General features: G+C 54.7%; 1 protein-coding gene across 2 annotated transcripts; it reads left to right on the top strand.

The window, feature by feature from the left end:
* The first annotated feature begins 676 nt into the window (after window positions 1–676).
* Efna3 (ephrin A3) lies at window positions 677–8,104 on the top strand. Of its 2 annotated transcripts, XM_051199510.1 has the most exons (5): window positions 685–897; window positions 6,675–6,964; window positions 7,307–7,372; window positions 7,558–7,635; window positions 7,865–8,104. In XM_051199510.1, exons 1-5 carry the CDS (start codon window positions 770–772, stop codon window positions 7,993–7,995), a joined length of 693 nt encoding a protein of 230 aa, XP_051055467.1. In that variant the 5' UTR covers window positions 685–769; the 3' UTR covers window positions 7,996–8,104. The 2 variants fall into 2 exon arrangements, with proteins under 2 accessions (XP_051055468.1, XP_051055467.1); XM_051199511.1 differs by lacking the exon at window positions 7,558–7,635 and having other exon boundaries at window positions 677–897.
* Window positions 8,105–15,677: the final 7,573 nt, after the last annotated feature.

Below are 15,677 nucleotides of genomic sequence, written 5' to 3'. Positions count from 1 at the left end.
TTGTTTTGTTTTTGAGACAGAGTCTCACTATGTAGCCCTATACAGATCTGTGCAGCTGGCTTCGAACTCACAGAGACTCTCTCTGCCTCCAGAATGCCAGGATTAAAGAGTGAGTTGCTGTGCCCAGCCCCCCAGAAGATAACATTCTTTGGGCTGGGCTTCTCTGTCTTGGCTCCAAGAAAAACAAACCCTCATGCTTAGCTGAGGGCCTTCAGGCAGTCAGCTCTTAGCTCTCGGGTACCACCTGAGAGCTTCCCCATCATGTGTCCATTTAACTCCTCGCGCACATGGGAAGGGCGTGGAAGAAGTAGAGGTCCAACTTCGTTCAGATATGGGTCTAGTCCTGCTTATTCAGAGGTAGATCCTCACTCCTCAACACTCCTACTCTCCATGCAGAAAGGTGTGGATCTACACAAGATGTATATCCTGGTTTGGCTCCCAGATCTTTCTGGGAACTCCAGCCTGGGGGGAGCAAAAGACGCAAGCCGTTGCAGCAAATCACCTAGGAGAGAGGAGAGGTACCTTGTTCCTAGAGGGGCAACACAGTTCCCTTCGCCCACGCGCGGCGCGCTCTAGGCTCAAGTGGGGCGGAGCCCGGCGTGAGCGCGCCAGGGGCGGGACCTCGGGGGCGCGCCCAGAAGGGCGGGGGGAAGGATTGTGGGCGTGGCTAAGGTTGGGGGCTGGCAGCCGCGGCAGCAGGGAGCTGGGAAGCTGAGAAGCCGGGAGCGCGGGGCTCAGTCGGGGGGCGGCGGCGGCGGCGGCTCCGGGGATGGCGGCGGCTCCGCTGCTGCTGCTGCTGCTGCTCGTGCCCGTGCCGCTGCTGCCGCTGCTGGCCCAGGGACCTGGGGGCGCGCTGGGAAACCGGCATGCGGTATATTGGAACAGCTCCAACCAGCAGTGAGTCGGGGACCCGGAGAGCCAGTGCGTCCCGCGTCAGTGATGGGGGAGCTGGTGGGCCCTAGAAGTCCTAGGGGAACCTGGCGGCAGTCCTGGGAGACAGGCTCGGTGCTGAGAGGCGAGGGAGAGGGGACGCACTGCGTGGGCGTCTGTGAAACTAGGGGGTGTCTGAGAGAAGCTGTTGGGGCATAGTGAGGAGCGCGCGGAGGAGGCTGCTGGGGGGCCCCAACCCCATCTTGGTTTCTTTCCACACTCGCCTCTGGAATAGTGTTCCCTGTCCCATAGTCCCCCCCACCATTCACACTGCTTTTGGCTAGGTTGAAGTCTGGGGTGCCGGTGTGCTGGGGATAGGCCGCTGCGTTTGGGAGCCTAAGGATGACCTGTTTTCAGCCTATAAACGTTGATGGGGTTTTGCCTAAGACTATTGCTTTTAAAAGTGGGGTTCGGCATTAAGGCAGGAAGTCCGACTCGCCACCTCCCCAGAACGAAGGGGAATGGGGTTGCTCTGGTTGGTGGATAAACCCTGCTGGGATGAGCCGGGGCAGGGTCGCGGAGTTGGGGGGCCCTGGGAACGGAGGGTACTAGTGAGAAGGAAGGCAGAGATGTCGGCGTGTCACACACACACACACACACACGCCGAACGGCACCGAGTGTGAACGGGCGTGCGCGGCTGTCAGTGTGCGTGTGTCTGTGTGTGATTTGTGTGTCTGCGTCGGCGACCGTCTAGGGGTGGGAGCGGGCGGCGGGTCGGGGAGGGGGCTGCGGTCGGTGTCCGCGTGGCCAGTCTTGTCTGGGCTGGGGTGGCTATTGGCGCCGCCGCGGTCTGGGCGGGTGTCAGGGCGGCCGTGTGGTTTCCTCCGGTGTGTGGCGCGGCGGCCCGGTGCCGGCTGCGGGACCAGGCTATCGTTCTGCTCAGTCCTTGCTGCCCTTGTCTTCTCCCTGTCGAGCTGTCGTGTGTATCACTCTGGCCACCTCTGTGTGTTGGTAGGGGGATCCCTGGGGACACGGGTATCACTGTCACACCTGCCCGGGCGGTGGCGGCAGCTTTGCTTCTGACTCCCCGCCCCGGGGGCCGACTAGGGAACAAATGGTGAGACCCCAGGGGAGGGGACCCGAAGGGCCTCGACCACGACCCCCAACCTTCCGGGGGAGGGGCTCCTGCTTGCTGCTCTGCTCTTTGTTGTTTGGGGCTCTGCGCCTCCCCCTCTCCCTCCTCGCGCCCAGAGTGTCAGACTGGGGGTGGGGATGAGCTAATGACGCCCCCCTTTTGCTTCCCATGGAAACCTCGGGGGTGGGGTTGCAGCCCCTCCCCCCCGGAGCGGGACTCCAACCTTCCCGGGGGGCGCTGAGGACTCACTACCCTGCTTTGCTATATCTAGCCCACCCCCCGCTCTGAGATTCACACGCCCGACCCCCGCCCCGCTACAGTCTGGCACGAGCCGCGAGCTCGCAGGTGAGAGACCCCGGGTTCCCCGCCACCCTTGGGGAACTCCTTTGGCCGTAGATGCCAGAGCCCAGTGGGTGTGGGAATAGCCTTGAGGGGAGCGTTGATCAGGCTCCCCTCCCCCGCATACACCTGGGCGCAGGTGAAAGCTCCGGAACGGGATGGGGAGCCGGGTTCCCAGAACCTCCTTTCGCCCTCTCCACTCCCGTGCGGGCAGGGACCGGCGGAGGTAGGAGGCGGCGCACACTCGGCCAGGAGGCCGCTGCCGCCCCCGCCCCGCTTCCCGGGCCTTTGTTGCCGCTGCGCCCGGGCTCCCCGGCTCTCACTGCGGCATCCGCGGCCCCATAAATCGTGAGAGCGACGTGCTCCAGAGCCGGGAGTGGAGAGGGCCGGGGAGCTGGGGGCGGGGCCGGGCCGAGCCACAGGCTCCCAGGCCCCCCTTCCTCCAGTCACGTGATCTAGACTCCTGGCTCCCCCCTCCCGTCACGTGCAGAGGGTCTCTGCCCCTTGGGGTCACGTGGGGGAGGGTCTGCGACCCCGCCTCTTGGGGTCACGTGGGAGGGTGCTGGTGGGACACGTGCAGTAACCTCTTTTTGACAGACCTGCAGTAGCCTCGGTTGACGGACCTGGGGCGGGTGGCTCGGTCCTGGGTACCTAGCCTCCTCCACCCCTTCCCCCACTCAGCCCCTTGAGTTATCCCTGGGAACAGGCGAGACCTTTACCTAACCTGGCCCAGAAACTAGGACGCGGCGGGGGAGTGATGAGAGTGTGGAGTCGGGGGTCTCCTGAGCCGGGTACTGAATGGGGCGGAGCTGAGGGCCAAGCATGTATGCCCCCCTTGCCAGCGTCTCATTTCTTTGAACTAAACGAAGGTGTTGGTACTCGCCTCAAGAGCATCTCTCTCGTGATCTCCCTACCTATCTTGGAAACAGTGTTGTTGCTGATCGCTTTCATTCACACATTCATTCAACAAATACTTATTGAGATCTCTACTACGTCCGTGGTGGTCTGTTTTCGTCCGGTCGCCAATGTGTCCCGACTTCTCTTCTTTTCCACCTGGTCGTCTTCTCTGCCATGGGCGCCTCTGGATCGGATGCTGAGTCTTGCCGTTTTCCAGGTCTTCCTTGGTTCTCATGCCTTTCCTCCCTCTCCCGGTTTCTGGCTTTCCCTGTTTCGCTGTGGCTCCCTCCCTTTCGCCTCTCGGGCGAATCCGTCTGTGCGTTCGCCTCCCCTCTGTGTATGGCAGAGTCTTTCCATCTCGGTGTGTCTCGCTTTCGGCGGGCCCTCGCTCTTCTCCGCCGCTGCAGATCAATAAACCTTCGCCGCCGCTACTGTCGCTACTGACGCAGGGTCGAGGGGCGGGGGTGACCGGCGCGCTGCTTCTCCACCAGACCGGAGCTGGCGGGGCGCGGGGGTGTCAGTGTGCACGCGCCGCCCTAGGAGCGTTCCCGCCGCGCTGCCCACCCCCACCCCTCAGCCCCGGCGCGCGGTCTCCACGCCGCGCACACGTGGTTGGACCTCGCCTGCTGGAACGGGCGGCGCGCAGCCTCGGGGGCGCGCACTACAGGGGAAGAACCTAGTCTCTGCATTTTTTTTCTCTACTCCCTTAACTCTGCATCTTGCCTTCTAAAGCCGAGGATAAAGGTTTAACAAGTTCAGGATCTCTTGGGAGCCTTCCCCTTCTCCCAGGTCTTGTTAGACACCCTGTTTACCTGCCCCTAATTGCCCCAGGGGGAGACGTTTGCTCCTTCCCCGCTCCCCCACCTCCTGTCCTGTCCCCTGCAGACACTGAAGGCTGAGTTCCACAGGAGCCGGGGCGGGCGCTGTAAAAGTGAGACGATTTAGGATGCATCCACTGGCAGGTGTTACAGGCGGGAAGGACGAAGTAACCGGGTTAGGGGGTCAGCCCTGTAGAAGACCTTTCTGTCAGAGAAGTGGGGAGGCAACAAGGGAATAAAAGTGGAGGGAAGAATGGAGAACTCCCTGAAGGAGCAGAGCACAGCCCAGTCCCCAGATGCTAGCCCACCCTCTGCGGAACAAAGGGGGGGGGGTAAGCCTGGAGGCGGGGTTAGCTGTGAAGCTCTGGTGGGGCCTGTGTGCACCTCCCCTCCACTGCTGGGCTAAGTAGGATGACAGATTCAATTAAAGAGGTTGTGCCTAACAGACAAGTCGGGTCTCCTAGGAATTATGGTTTGGGATTCCTGGCACCTAGCCTTCTGCTCTCTATCCACCAGACACCAATGGACACTTGCCGTCAGGTTTTGACCCACATGACCAGATTGGGGGGGGGCATTTCTGAGGCTTTTCTGCTACTAATCACAGGGATAGGTAAGAGGTGGCTTCTTTTCCTGTGGTCACACAGCAACCCTCTTGAGGAAACTGAGGTACCACCTGTGGGAATATCTCTGGAGTTGACTTGCTCTCTGTTGTAATGGGGTGTGTGGCTGGAGGAAGGAGCAGCTCTAGGGAGGGGCTGCTTCAAAATCAGACTGGGTACCTGGGTGAGGTTGAAGGAACAAGGCTCCAGAGAGGGTGCTGGGCTGCTCTAGGCCTGGTACGCTGTGCTGGCTGGGCTGACTGGCTGGTGGCCCCTTCTCCAGGACCTTAGGGAAGGAACAGGAGACTATGGAGTTGGGATGGACATACAATGCATGGGTGGTGGCTGGGAGCAACCAGGCCTTGTCTAACCCGTTTTCCTGCTCTCAGCGCCCGTCAAGACTCCTGCCCACCTGAGTGCCAGGGACAGGGAGGGGCCCGAGTGACCCATTACTCCCATGGGAACCAAGTGGGACTGGTGGCATTCCTGATGACTCAAGAAGGCTGTGCCCGTTCTTACTGGAGAGGCCAGCCATCAGCTGTTACCCATCTGCCTCATTGCTAGTCCCGAGGAGGGGGCAACACAAATATACCCCATGAGGTTGGGCAATGTCAGGGAGGACCCTCTGGGCTCATCCAATGAAGAGGTCCCCAAGCTCATTTCCCTGATGTGTCTGATTGCTGTTTGTGGGACTGGGTAGTGCCTGGTGACGCGGAGAGCCAGTTCCTCCCCCCAGGGAGTTCCCAGGGACCCCAGTGGGTCATCGTGTCACCAGGTGACACTGTCACCAGGTGACACACTGTACTTCCATATCACTGCCAGCATGCATGCATGCTTGCCCTGAGAAGTTAAAGGAAAGTTCTACCAGCCCCTGCACACTTCTGCATCGAGGTACCTCTGTCGTCCCATGCCACTCCGTGTTACCACCCAGGATGGTCAGGCCAACACTTAGATGGGGACTAACAGGCAGAGAGGGCTTCTCTGTCCTAGAAACTCCTCTGGAAAGTGACAGACACAGTCTGTCCTATGCTCTCAATACTGTCTAGCATTATCACCTTGTGTGTGTGTGGGGGGGGTTGCAGTGGCATCTAGGTGGAGAAAGGCAGTGTGAAATGAGACAGAAATCTTAGCATGATGACAGGTAGGGCCTTGATGCTCACCTCTTCGGTTCCCTGACCTGTGTCAAGTTATTGGGGGCTTAATTGTCCGTGGTCTCAGGGTGGAGCTAAGAGGGACTCAAAAGCACAAAGATAGAGGTCCTGTCAGGTAGGGAATACAGGGGGAAGCTCTGAGATCGTTGGGGCCAGCTACTACTGGCATAGGCTCAGCACACATGCAATCTAGCTTTTGTGAGTATCTGCCGCCTATGAGTGGGCGGTGGACATTTTTGTGTTTGTGCCATAGAACTTGTGCATGTATGTGCATGAAGCTGCCATACATGCGTGTATGAGGGCAAGTCCTGTCGGACTGGCCTGGGTGGTGGACCTGCAGCAGCAAGAAGGCATTCTGGGAGAATCGATGAGAGGGCTTGTGTTCCAAGGAAGGGAGGGGGTCTCTCTACTTTCACCCTTTGCTTCCATTCCTCGGGCCTGGTGTATTATGGGGAGTGGACTGAGGAAATCCGGGCCTGGGTCTGAGAGTCGTTGGGGCCTGCGCTGTTTCTGTGGCAACCACAGCTAGGTTCCTTCTTTGCTCCGGCCCCCCACTCCCCCCACCCCTTCCTTAGGAGGTAGGCCAGTCTTCCTTGTGCCTTTGCTGCCCTCTGGTGGCCACCAGAAGAAAGACAGGCCAGAAAGGAGAGGACACAGTAAGGGGACTTGCACACTGGACACGGGACAGAAAAGGGCTGATAACAGATTGTAGGAAAAGCCAAGAGTCTGGGAAGTGAATTCTTAGGGTTTTTATGAATACATACATACATACATACATATCCTAATTAAGGTCTGCAAAGTAGTGGGGCATGGGAAGCCTTAGAGCATTGGGGCTTCTTCTTTGACCCGCTGCATTTGTCCACAGCCTTCGGCGAGAGGGCTACACGGTGCAGGTGAACGTAAACGACTATCTCGATATTTACTGCCCGCACTACAACAGCTCAGGGCCTGGTGGCGGGGCGGAGCAGTACGTGCTGTACATGGTGAACCTGAGTGGCTACCGCACCTGCAACGCCAGCCAAGGCTCCAAGCGCTGGGAATGCAACCGGCAGCATGCCTCGCACAGTCCCATCAAGTTCTCCGAGAAGTTCCAGCGCTACAGCGCCTTCTCGCTGGGATATGAATTCCATGCCGGCCAAGAATACTACTATATCTGTGAGTGCCGGGTTCTCTGTCTTTTGAGTGACAGGATAGGGTCCCGGGTATCCCCGGCCAGGTCACCAAGGATAAGGCTTCAGAGTTTCATCTCTAAGGGGTTGTGAGAATGGGACAGAGGGGTTGGTGACAGCCGCAAATTTGAGCCTCAGAGCATTTCTGTTACGAGCATTTTGAGTTGGACTGGCTACAGAGCCATGGTGACCACTGTCCAAAGAATGGAGCAGTTACTCCAGGACATAGCAGCGGATGCGGGCAGTTTGGCGCGGGGTGAGAGTCTATGGGTAAGGTCTCAAGGGAACCAAGTGAGTAAAAGCAACTCAGGCCCGGTCTCCTCCCCAGCCACGCCCACTCACAACCTGCACTGGAAGTGTCTGAGGATGAAGGTGTTCGTCTGCTGCGCCTCCAGTGAGTAACGTAGGCTTCCAGCCACGTCTGCATCCTCGCCTCCCTGCTTTGGAGCTCCCTTGGCTTCCTGGGGATGGGGGCGGAGGGCACAGGCGACCGGGATTAGCTCCCCAGCTGTAGCAGGGGGAGGGGGTCCTGGCCCTGACTTTCCCCTCCTCTCTCCCCACCCGCACCCCACCCCGCAGCATCGCACTCCGGGGAGAAGCCGGTCCCCACTCTCCCCCAGTTCACCATGGGCCCCAATGTGAAGATCAACGTGTTGGGTGAGTCTGCGCAGCGCCCTCTGGTGGCCACTGCCGGAACCGCAGCCCCCTTCCTGGTGCCTGCTTTTTTCGCATGCCTTCCCTTGGGACACCAGTCCTTCCTGCCCCTCCAGCCCCCATGGGTGGTCACATCCCTGGCTCCACTGCTGCTGCTGCCGCCGCCGCCGCGTGCCCCCCGCCCCAGCGCACAGCCCAGCTCTTACCAGTCTGTCAATTTCTATTTCCACAGAAGACTTTGAGGGAGAGAGTCCCCAGGTGCCCAAGCTTGAAAAGAGCATCAGCGGAACCAGCCCCAAGCGGGAACACCTGCCTCTGGCCGTGGGCCTCGCCTTCTTCCTCCTGACACTCTTGGCCTCCTAGCTCTGCTCTTCCTATGACAGAGAGGTGGGGCAGGGCTGAGAAGGAGCAGGGAGTCAGCTGTGGGGCCTACATCCTTCTTTCCATGGTTGGGAGTGGGGTCTGCGCTGTACCTCTGTCAGTGCCTGCACTGCGCTGTAGCTCTGTCAGTGCCTGCCCTCTTTGCCCACTCTCTCTAGGGCAGGCACTGTAGTGGATTAGGCACAGGGACAGCCACAGCTCCCAGGTGGCCTGTGGCTTTGGTAATGTTCGGTACCAAACCTGGGGCCTTTAAAAGGCAGTGCTCAGGACTCCCTGCCCCTCGGTACCTTTCCCTGACCCCGGTGCCCTCCCTCTTTGTCCCCCAAGAGGCACACGTGCCCCAGAGAGACCACATGAATCATGGGAGGTGCCCCCTGTCACTCTCCTCCGGGGTAGAGCATAGGGAAGGGACTAGATGGGTGAGGGTGAGAGCCTCAGGCTTGCCCCCTTCCCCTGTTTACAGCAATAAGCATCTTTTCCCTCCACTCCCACAAAGAGGACTGTGGTTTGGATTGAATCCAAGTTTACAAATAGACACCCCTGGGGGGAACAGGCCGTGGACAGGGGTGGGCATTGGGGTGCCAGACAGGCATGTACAGACACTATATCTCTATATATAATGTACAGACAGAGTCCCTTTCCTCCTTGACCTTTCTTGACTCCCTCTTCCAGATTCAGACCCCTTCCCCCCAGGTTAGGCCCCCCTTGGGGTCCCCCTGGCCCCTCTTTTGTCTTCTGTGAAGACAGGACCTATGCAACGCACAGACACTTTTGGAGACCGTAACAACAATGCCCCCTCCCTTCCAGCCCTGAGCCGGGATCCAACTCCCAGGACCTTGCCCTGCCCACCCATGTGGTCCCCTCCCATCCTGGGCCTTTTTCAAGTGCTTTGGCTGTGACTTTCATACTCTGCTCTTAGTCTAAAAAAATAAACTGGAGATAAAAATAACTGAGTGTGTGTGGTTTCAAGGGCTCATGTCCCTCTGTCTCACTGGTGGAACCCTATAGGGCTCAGGTCCTAGGTGAGCAGGGCATTCTGGCTCAGAGTCCATGGAGTACCTGGCCCTAGGGTCCAGCTCTGTGTAGAGAGAGGGACAGAGCTTCAAGCTGAGCCTGGGTGACTTTGGCAGATTCCTTAACCTTTCTAGGCTCAGGCTTTCCACAGGGAAAATGGCTTGAGTACCCATTTCCCAGGGCCCGTGTATGGGAGTTAAGGCTCAGGCTGGTGTTCTTGATGCTGTAGTCAGAGGCTTTTGGCTGGGTCCAAGGATTTCAGGGGATTTGTGAACCTAGATAGGGAAAAAAAAATGACATCCTTATTTTCACTCACCTGTGACAAATTTAGCCTCCCTGTGTACTTGGGCAACAGGCCACAATAGCGTTAACAGTACCTGTGACTTTGTAGCCGACAGAAATCCGGGATGTTTTCAAACTGCTTTATATCTCAGAATACCATTTATTCCTCACTACTTTGAAATGATCATAGTTGTTAGACTTTCCTTGTTTTTAACATGTTAATAAAGAAACATATATATTACATACCAAAAAAATGTCTGCTAACTGTGTTTCAATATAACTGGGTTCCTTCATGACCCTTTGAGATTTTATTCATTTAAAAATATGTTTCCTGCTGGGGTCTGGGCTCCACATAGCACCCCGTGTCAGGAGAGCAGAAGGTTATGGGTGAAACATGGATGGGACAATCAAAGGGGCTTCTTGGGAACCAGGGCAGGGGCTTCCTCACACCAGGACTTCACCCCACGCTGGTTCTCTTATTGGCACCGAGCACAGGCTAGATCCCAGGCAAGCATCTGTCCTGTGTGCTCCTGTGGCTGTTAGTTGCATTATGACAGCTCTCACCAAGTATGGCGGTGTGTACCTGTAATCCCAGCACTCAGGGCTGAGTCAGGAAGATGGTTGCAAGTTCAAGGGCAGACTAGGCTTTGGAGTGAGACCCTATCTGAGAGTGTGATTATCGGGAAGTGTTTGCTATCCCCTAATGGAGATGCCAGGGGTCTCTAGAGAGCAGGCAGGGAATGAACCAGGGCCAGACAGTGGGCCACCCTGACACCACTATACCAAAAGACTGGGAAGGCTGGCTTAGCCATTCAATTTTCCATTCGGTCAGTCCATACTCAGCGAACGCCTGCCAAGTGCCAGACACTGGTGGGACAAATACAGCACAGTCCATACTCTCAGATACGTTGATTTCCCAGGAGTGGTGCACACCTGTAACCCTGGCACTTGACACACTGAGGTAAGAAGACTAAAAGTTCAATGGCTCTGCAATAAATCACTTGTGAAGGCCACACGACACGGATTTGATCCCCACAAGCCACATAAAGGCAGGAGGAGAGGGGATAGAGGGTTGGCTCAGTGGTTAAGAGAACTTGTTCTTTTGAAGGACCTTGGTTTAATTCCAGCACCCAGATCAAGGCTCAGCACTCCTCAGACACCAGGCATCCATGTGGTGTGCAGACAGACATACCTGCAGGCAAAGCACTCATACTTAAAAAGAGACTCTGAGCCCAACACAGTTTACTTTACTTGCCCGGCAGTGGTGACACACACCTTTAGTCCCAGCACTCAGGAGGCAGAGGCAGGTGGACCTCTGAGAGTTCAAGGTCAGCCTGGTCTACAGAGCGAGTACCAGGACAGCCAGGGCTACACAGAGAAACCCTGTCTCGGAAAAAAAAAAACAAAAAAACAAAGCAAAAACAAAAACAAAAAACAAAACAAACAAACAAACAAAAAAAACCAAAAGAAAAGAAAACAGAAAAGCAAAAACAGATTGGGCTGTAGACCATACTCTTAATTAGTGATTAATGGGAGAGGGCCCAGCCCATTGTAGAAGGGGCCATCCCTGGGTGGGGGGGGCTTGGGGCCTATAATAAAGCAGGCTGAGCAAGCTGTGATGAGGAATCCAATAAGAAGCACCCCTTTGTGGCTTCTGCATCAGCTCCTGCCTTCCAGGTTCCTGCCCTGTTTGAGCTCCTGACTTCTTCACTGATGGGCTAGAATGTGAAGTGTAAGCCAAATAAACTCTTCCCTTCCCAAAATGCTTTTGGTCATGGTGTTTCATCTCAGCAATGGTAACCCTCACTAGGACATGGCGTATGATCAAAAATCAGTAATACCCACACACAGGGCGAGGGGGATGCACAGTACAGTGTGGTTAAATGCCAGGGAAATCACACCTTTGCCTGGGTCGAAGGAAACCTGCTTCAGGAAGGGAGTACCCAATGCTGTCTCTATTAGGCAGAATTGGAGGCCTTGCTAGAGTAGAGATCATTCATGAGGCAACAGGACACAGCTACAGATCCCTGAAATTTCTAGGCCAGAAAAGGCTGGTAACTGGGATGGGGGTGTTTGTGACTTCAAAAATTTAGAATAATTGTCTTAGTCACGCTTGTGAAGAAACACCATGACCAAGGCAACACTTACAAAAGAAAACACTTAACTGGTGTGGTGCTTACAGTTTCAGAGGTTAGTCCCATCATCATCCTGCCTGGGAGCAGGGCAGCAGGCAGGCGTGGCTTAGATAACTAAGCACTACATCCCGAGGTACAGGCAGAAAAGGAGAGAGACGGGGCCTGGTGTGGGACTGTAAAACCTCAGAGCCCACCCACAGTGGCACACCTTCTAATCCTCCTAATCCTTTCAAACAGTTCCACGCCCTGGCAACTAAATATTCAAATACATGAGCTTGTGGGGGCCATTCTCATCCAAACCACACAGAGCTGGTAAGAGGGTAGAGGGGCTTGCCACCAAGCCTGCCGACTAAGTTCTGTCCCTGACTCACACCTGGTAGAAGGAGAGGACTGTGTTCTGGAAGCTGTCCTCTGACCACCAGCAACACCCTGGACAAAATTAGTACAAGAAAAACAGTCCTAACATTGGGCGGCCGTGGATTCAGGGGTGATGAAGTGAACAAATGTCGGCTTCCTCAGCACTGTGTGTGGCCTCCTCGGCCTTACTACTGCAATAACACACAAGTGTCTAAAAGGCTGTGTCCCTTGACTAGGGTCATACCGCCCGCCAGGTGGTAGAGCTGACAATCAAAGTGGGTCTCTAGAGCTAAGGATGGACCAGTGGTAGAATGCTTGCTTAGGATGCATGAGGTCCTGGGTTTGATACTCGGCATCACAAAACAACAGAAAGAAAAAGTGGTGTGACTGTCACTGCGCTCTGACTGCCTCTGTCACCACCTGGAGCCTTTCCCATAAATGTTCCCTCGAGCCCACCACAGTCGTTACCTCTCCCTCTTGTGAGCGGAAAGATTTATGAAGGCCTCAAGCCTGCACGAGCAGGGGCTCCAGACCCTTCATTTTTTACAGGTGGGTTAACTGGAGCTCAGAGACAGCAGTGGCTTAGCCCCAGGCACTCAGGAGTCTGTGTCAGAGCTGGGACCGGAACTCTGCACTGAGCCCTCTTCGTCTCTTCTTTCATATGTAGTCCTCAGAGGGGAAACACGCACAGTCAACAAGCAGTGAGTGACAAGGAGGCAGTGTCACTCCTTCAGAGAGGAGTCTTCCTTCCTCTGGCTTCGTCTCAGCAAGGACACCAAGAGGGTCCTGAGTGACTCTCCCCGATGCAAAAGTGCCACATCCCTCCCTCGGGTGCAGCAGGGGGTGGGGGTGGAGGCTCCCACAACCAACACCAAGCTGGCCATGGACTGGGAGGCTTGTTTCGAAGTAGCCATATCCTCTCCTTCTGAGTGAGACTTGCTCCAGCCAGCTATGCTCAGCTCCGGGCAGGGAATTAACCAGGCTGTTTGCAACACAGGCCTGGGATCTGAGCTGTTTGGGTGACCACTCAGAGCCTGAAGTTCTGCTCAATATCCACCAGGAGTCAACATTTAGACTGATGGGTCAGCCGTAGTATGTGCAGAGCTTGGGAAGTGTTTTGATGTTGTGTTTTTAGGGGTTCTTTTCCTTCTGTTTGTTTTTTATTTTGTTGTTGTTTATTTGCTTGTTTTAAGACAAGGGCTCTCAATGTAGTTCTGGCTGTCCTAGAGCTTGCTATGTAGACAGACTGGACTCACTGATCCACCTGCCTATGTCTCCCAAGTGCAGGATTAAAGGTGAGTGCTACCAAGCCTGGCTTTTTTTCTGTTTTAAATTGAGACAGTCTCATGAATCCCAGGCTGACTTTGAATTCACTATGTTTTGGAGGGTGACCTTAAACTCCTGATAATCCTGTCTCCTGAGATTCTAGGTATTACACTACCACGTCCAGGATTTTCTTTCTATGTATTTAACTATTTATTTGGGTTTTTTTTTTTTTTTTTTTTTTTTTTTTTTTAAGACAGGGTTTCTTTGTAGCCCTGCATATCCTGGAACTCTCTCTGTAGACCAGGCTGGCCTCCAACTCACAGAGATCCGCCTGCCTCTGCCTCTTGAGTGCTGGGATTAAAGACGTGAGCCACCACCACCAGGCTCTTACCCAGGTTTTTAAATTAATGATTTATTTGTATTTTAATTTTTTGTATATGAGTGTTCTGCCTCAATACACAAACACACATATGACTGTGTGTGTGTGTGTGTGTGTGTGTGTGTGTGTGTGTGTCTAGTACCTGTGGAAGTCTGAAGAGGGTTCCAGATTACCTGGAATTGGAGTTTCGTACAGTTGTGAGCCACTGTGTGGGTCCTCAGAAGGAAATCCAGCTTCTCTGAAAGTCAGCAAATGTTCTTAACCAATGAGACATCTATCCAGCCACAGCCTATCTGTGTATCATCTGTTTTTGAAGCAGGGTCTTGCACTATATTCCGGGTTAGAAGTGATCTCTCTGCCTTAACCTCCTGCGTGCTAGCATTACAGACATGATCACAGACTGATTACAGACATGTGCCACCATGCCTAGCTCTTTTGCCATTGCTGTTTTGGACCACCTCATATTACGTAATCCACTGAGCCACCACTGCTGGATTGGGAAGGATTTGTGAACTATTAAAGGGTGAAGGAATGTTGGTCATTGAGAAACAAGGGAGTCAAAACCCTCTCCACCAGCGGGACGGTGATGGCGCAAGCCTTTAATCTCAGCACTTGGGAGGCAGAAGCAGGAGAATCTCTGTGAGTTCAAAGCCAGCGTGGTCTACAGAGCTAGTTCCAGGACAGGCTCTAAAGCTACAGAGAAACCCTGTCTCAAAAAACAAACAAACAAAACCCTTCTCCATACCCCTCCAAATGGTTCTTACTCTCTTTCTCATCGGGACCACCAGCCCACAAGTAATGACACAGAGACTTATTATTAATTATGAAAGCTCAGTCTTAGCTTAGGCTTGTTCCTAACTAGTTCTTATAACTTAAATTAACTCGCATTTTCCAGTCTAAGTCCTTTCTCGAGGCTCGTTACTTTATCTCCATACTGTCCCTCCTGCTCATTCATGTCCAGCTGAGGACCGGCCTTTCTTCTTCCCAGAGTCCTCTCTGCCCAGAAGTCCTGCTTATACCTCCTGCCTAGCTATTGGCTTTCCAGCTTTTTATTAACCAATCACAGCAGTACATCTTCACACAGTGTACAAATATCCCACACCACCCTGCCCCAGTTCTAGATGCTCTGGGCTCTGGGACAGACATGGCCCAGTCCACACCTGTCCATCGCAGGGCTGCTCAGCTCCTGTATTTTATTCATCCTCTCTCTCACACTGTTGTAGTTGTACAACTGGGGAGTCTCAGTCGAATGTGGTGGTGACATATGTGGCGGCTAGGATGGACACCAGCTGGGACCAAGAGGCAAGGACCGACGTGGGAGGAATAGAAGGCATGGATAAAGTGAAGGAAGTGAATCTGGTGAGGAATGTGGGTTGGCATGGGAACACAGGTGGGAAATATAAGGACACCAACCCTGCAGCCCTGGGTCAAAAGACTGGGAAAGTGCGATGCTGTCCCCGGGGGGGGGGGGGGCCTAGATGTGCTGGAGCTACATCAGCCAGAGACTCTGAGCAGCTCCAGAAATCCAGGCTGAGCCCAGAGCTGTGGGTCTGCCACCTGATCCTGGCCACTAGAGGAAGCTAGACTCCAGGATCAGCTTCCTTTAGTCTCCTTCAGCTTGGCCAGTGGAGGCAGATATGGCCCCTCCCCCAGAGGGTCAATACCAATCTCTTGAGCTTTATTGCAGCTTCTGGCCCCAGGTAATTATAGAACTGTTGTCAAGCCTGGCTATAAAAGAGTAGATGGAGCCAGGCAGTGATGGCACATGCCTTTAATCCCAGCACTAGGAAGGCAAAGGCAGTTCGAGACCAGCCTGGTCTAAAGAGCTAGTTCCAGGAAAACAAAAAACAAAACAAAACAAAACAAAACAAAACAAACAAAACCCAAAAAGAGTAGATAGGCTGGCTCAGGAACCTGGGAGAACTAGGCTCATCTGGCTGTGAGAGGCTGGGGTCGTCCAGGGAACACGTAACTTTATCCACATTCAAACTCACAACTTTGTACACTTCGATTCACAATCACTCACATAATCTCACGCCTTTGCAACCCCCACACAGTCAACCTAACTGTTCGGTGGGGAGGATGGGGTGACAAGCCTGAAAGGCCCTTAGGAAGGAAAACATGGGCTTGTTTACACAGCTGGGGTACGAGGGACCTCACACCGCCAGGGGGACTAGCTCAGGTCCCATAGGCCATGGACACATGGCGCACACAGGTGCATGCTCAACCCC

Source organism: Phodopus roborovskii, unplaced genomic scaffold (assembly GCF_943737965.1).
Source record: "Phodopus roborovskii unplaced genomic scaffold, PHOROB, whole genome shotgun sequence".
NCBI lineage: Eukaryota > Metazoa > Chordata > Mammalia > Rodentia > Cricetidae > Phodopus > Phodopus roborovskii.
This window is presented reverse-complemented; position numbering and strand designations above follow the sequence as displayed.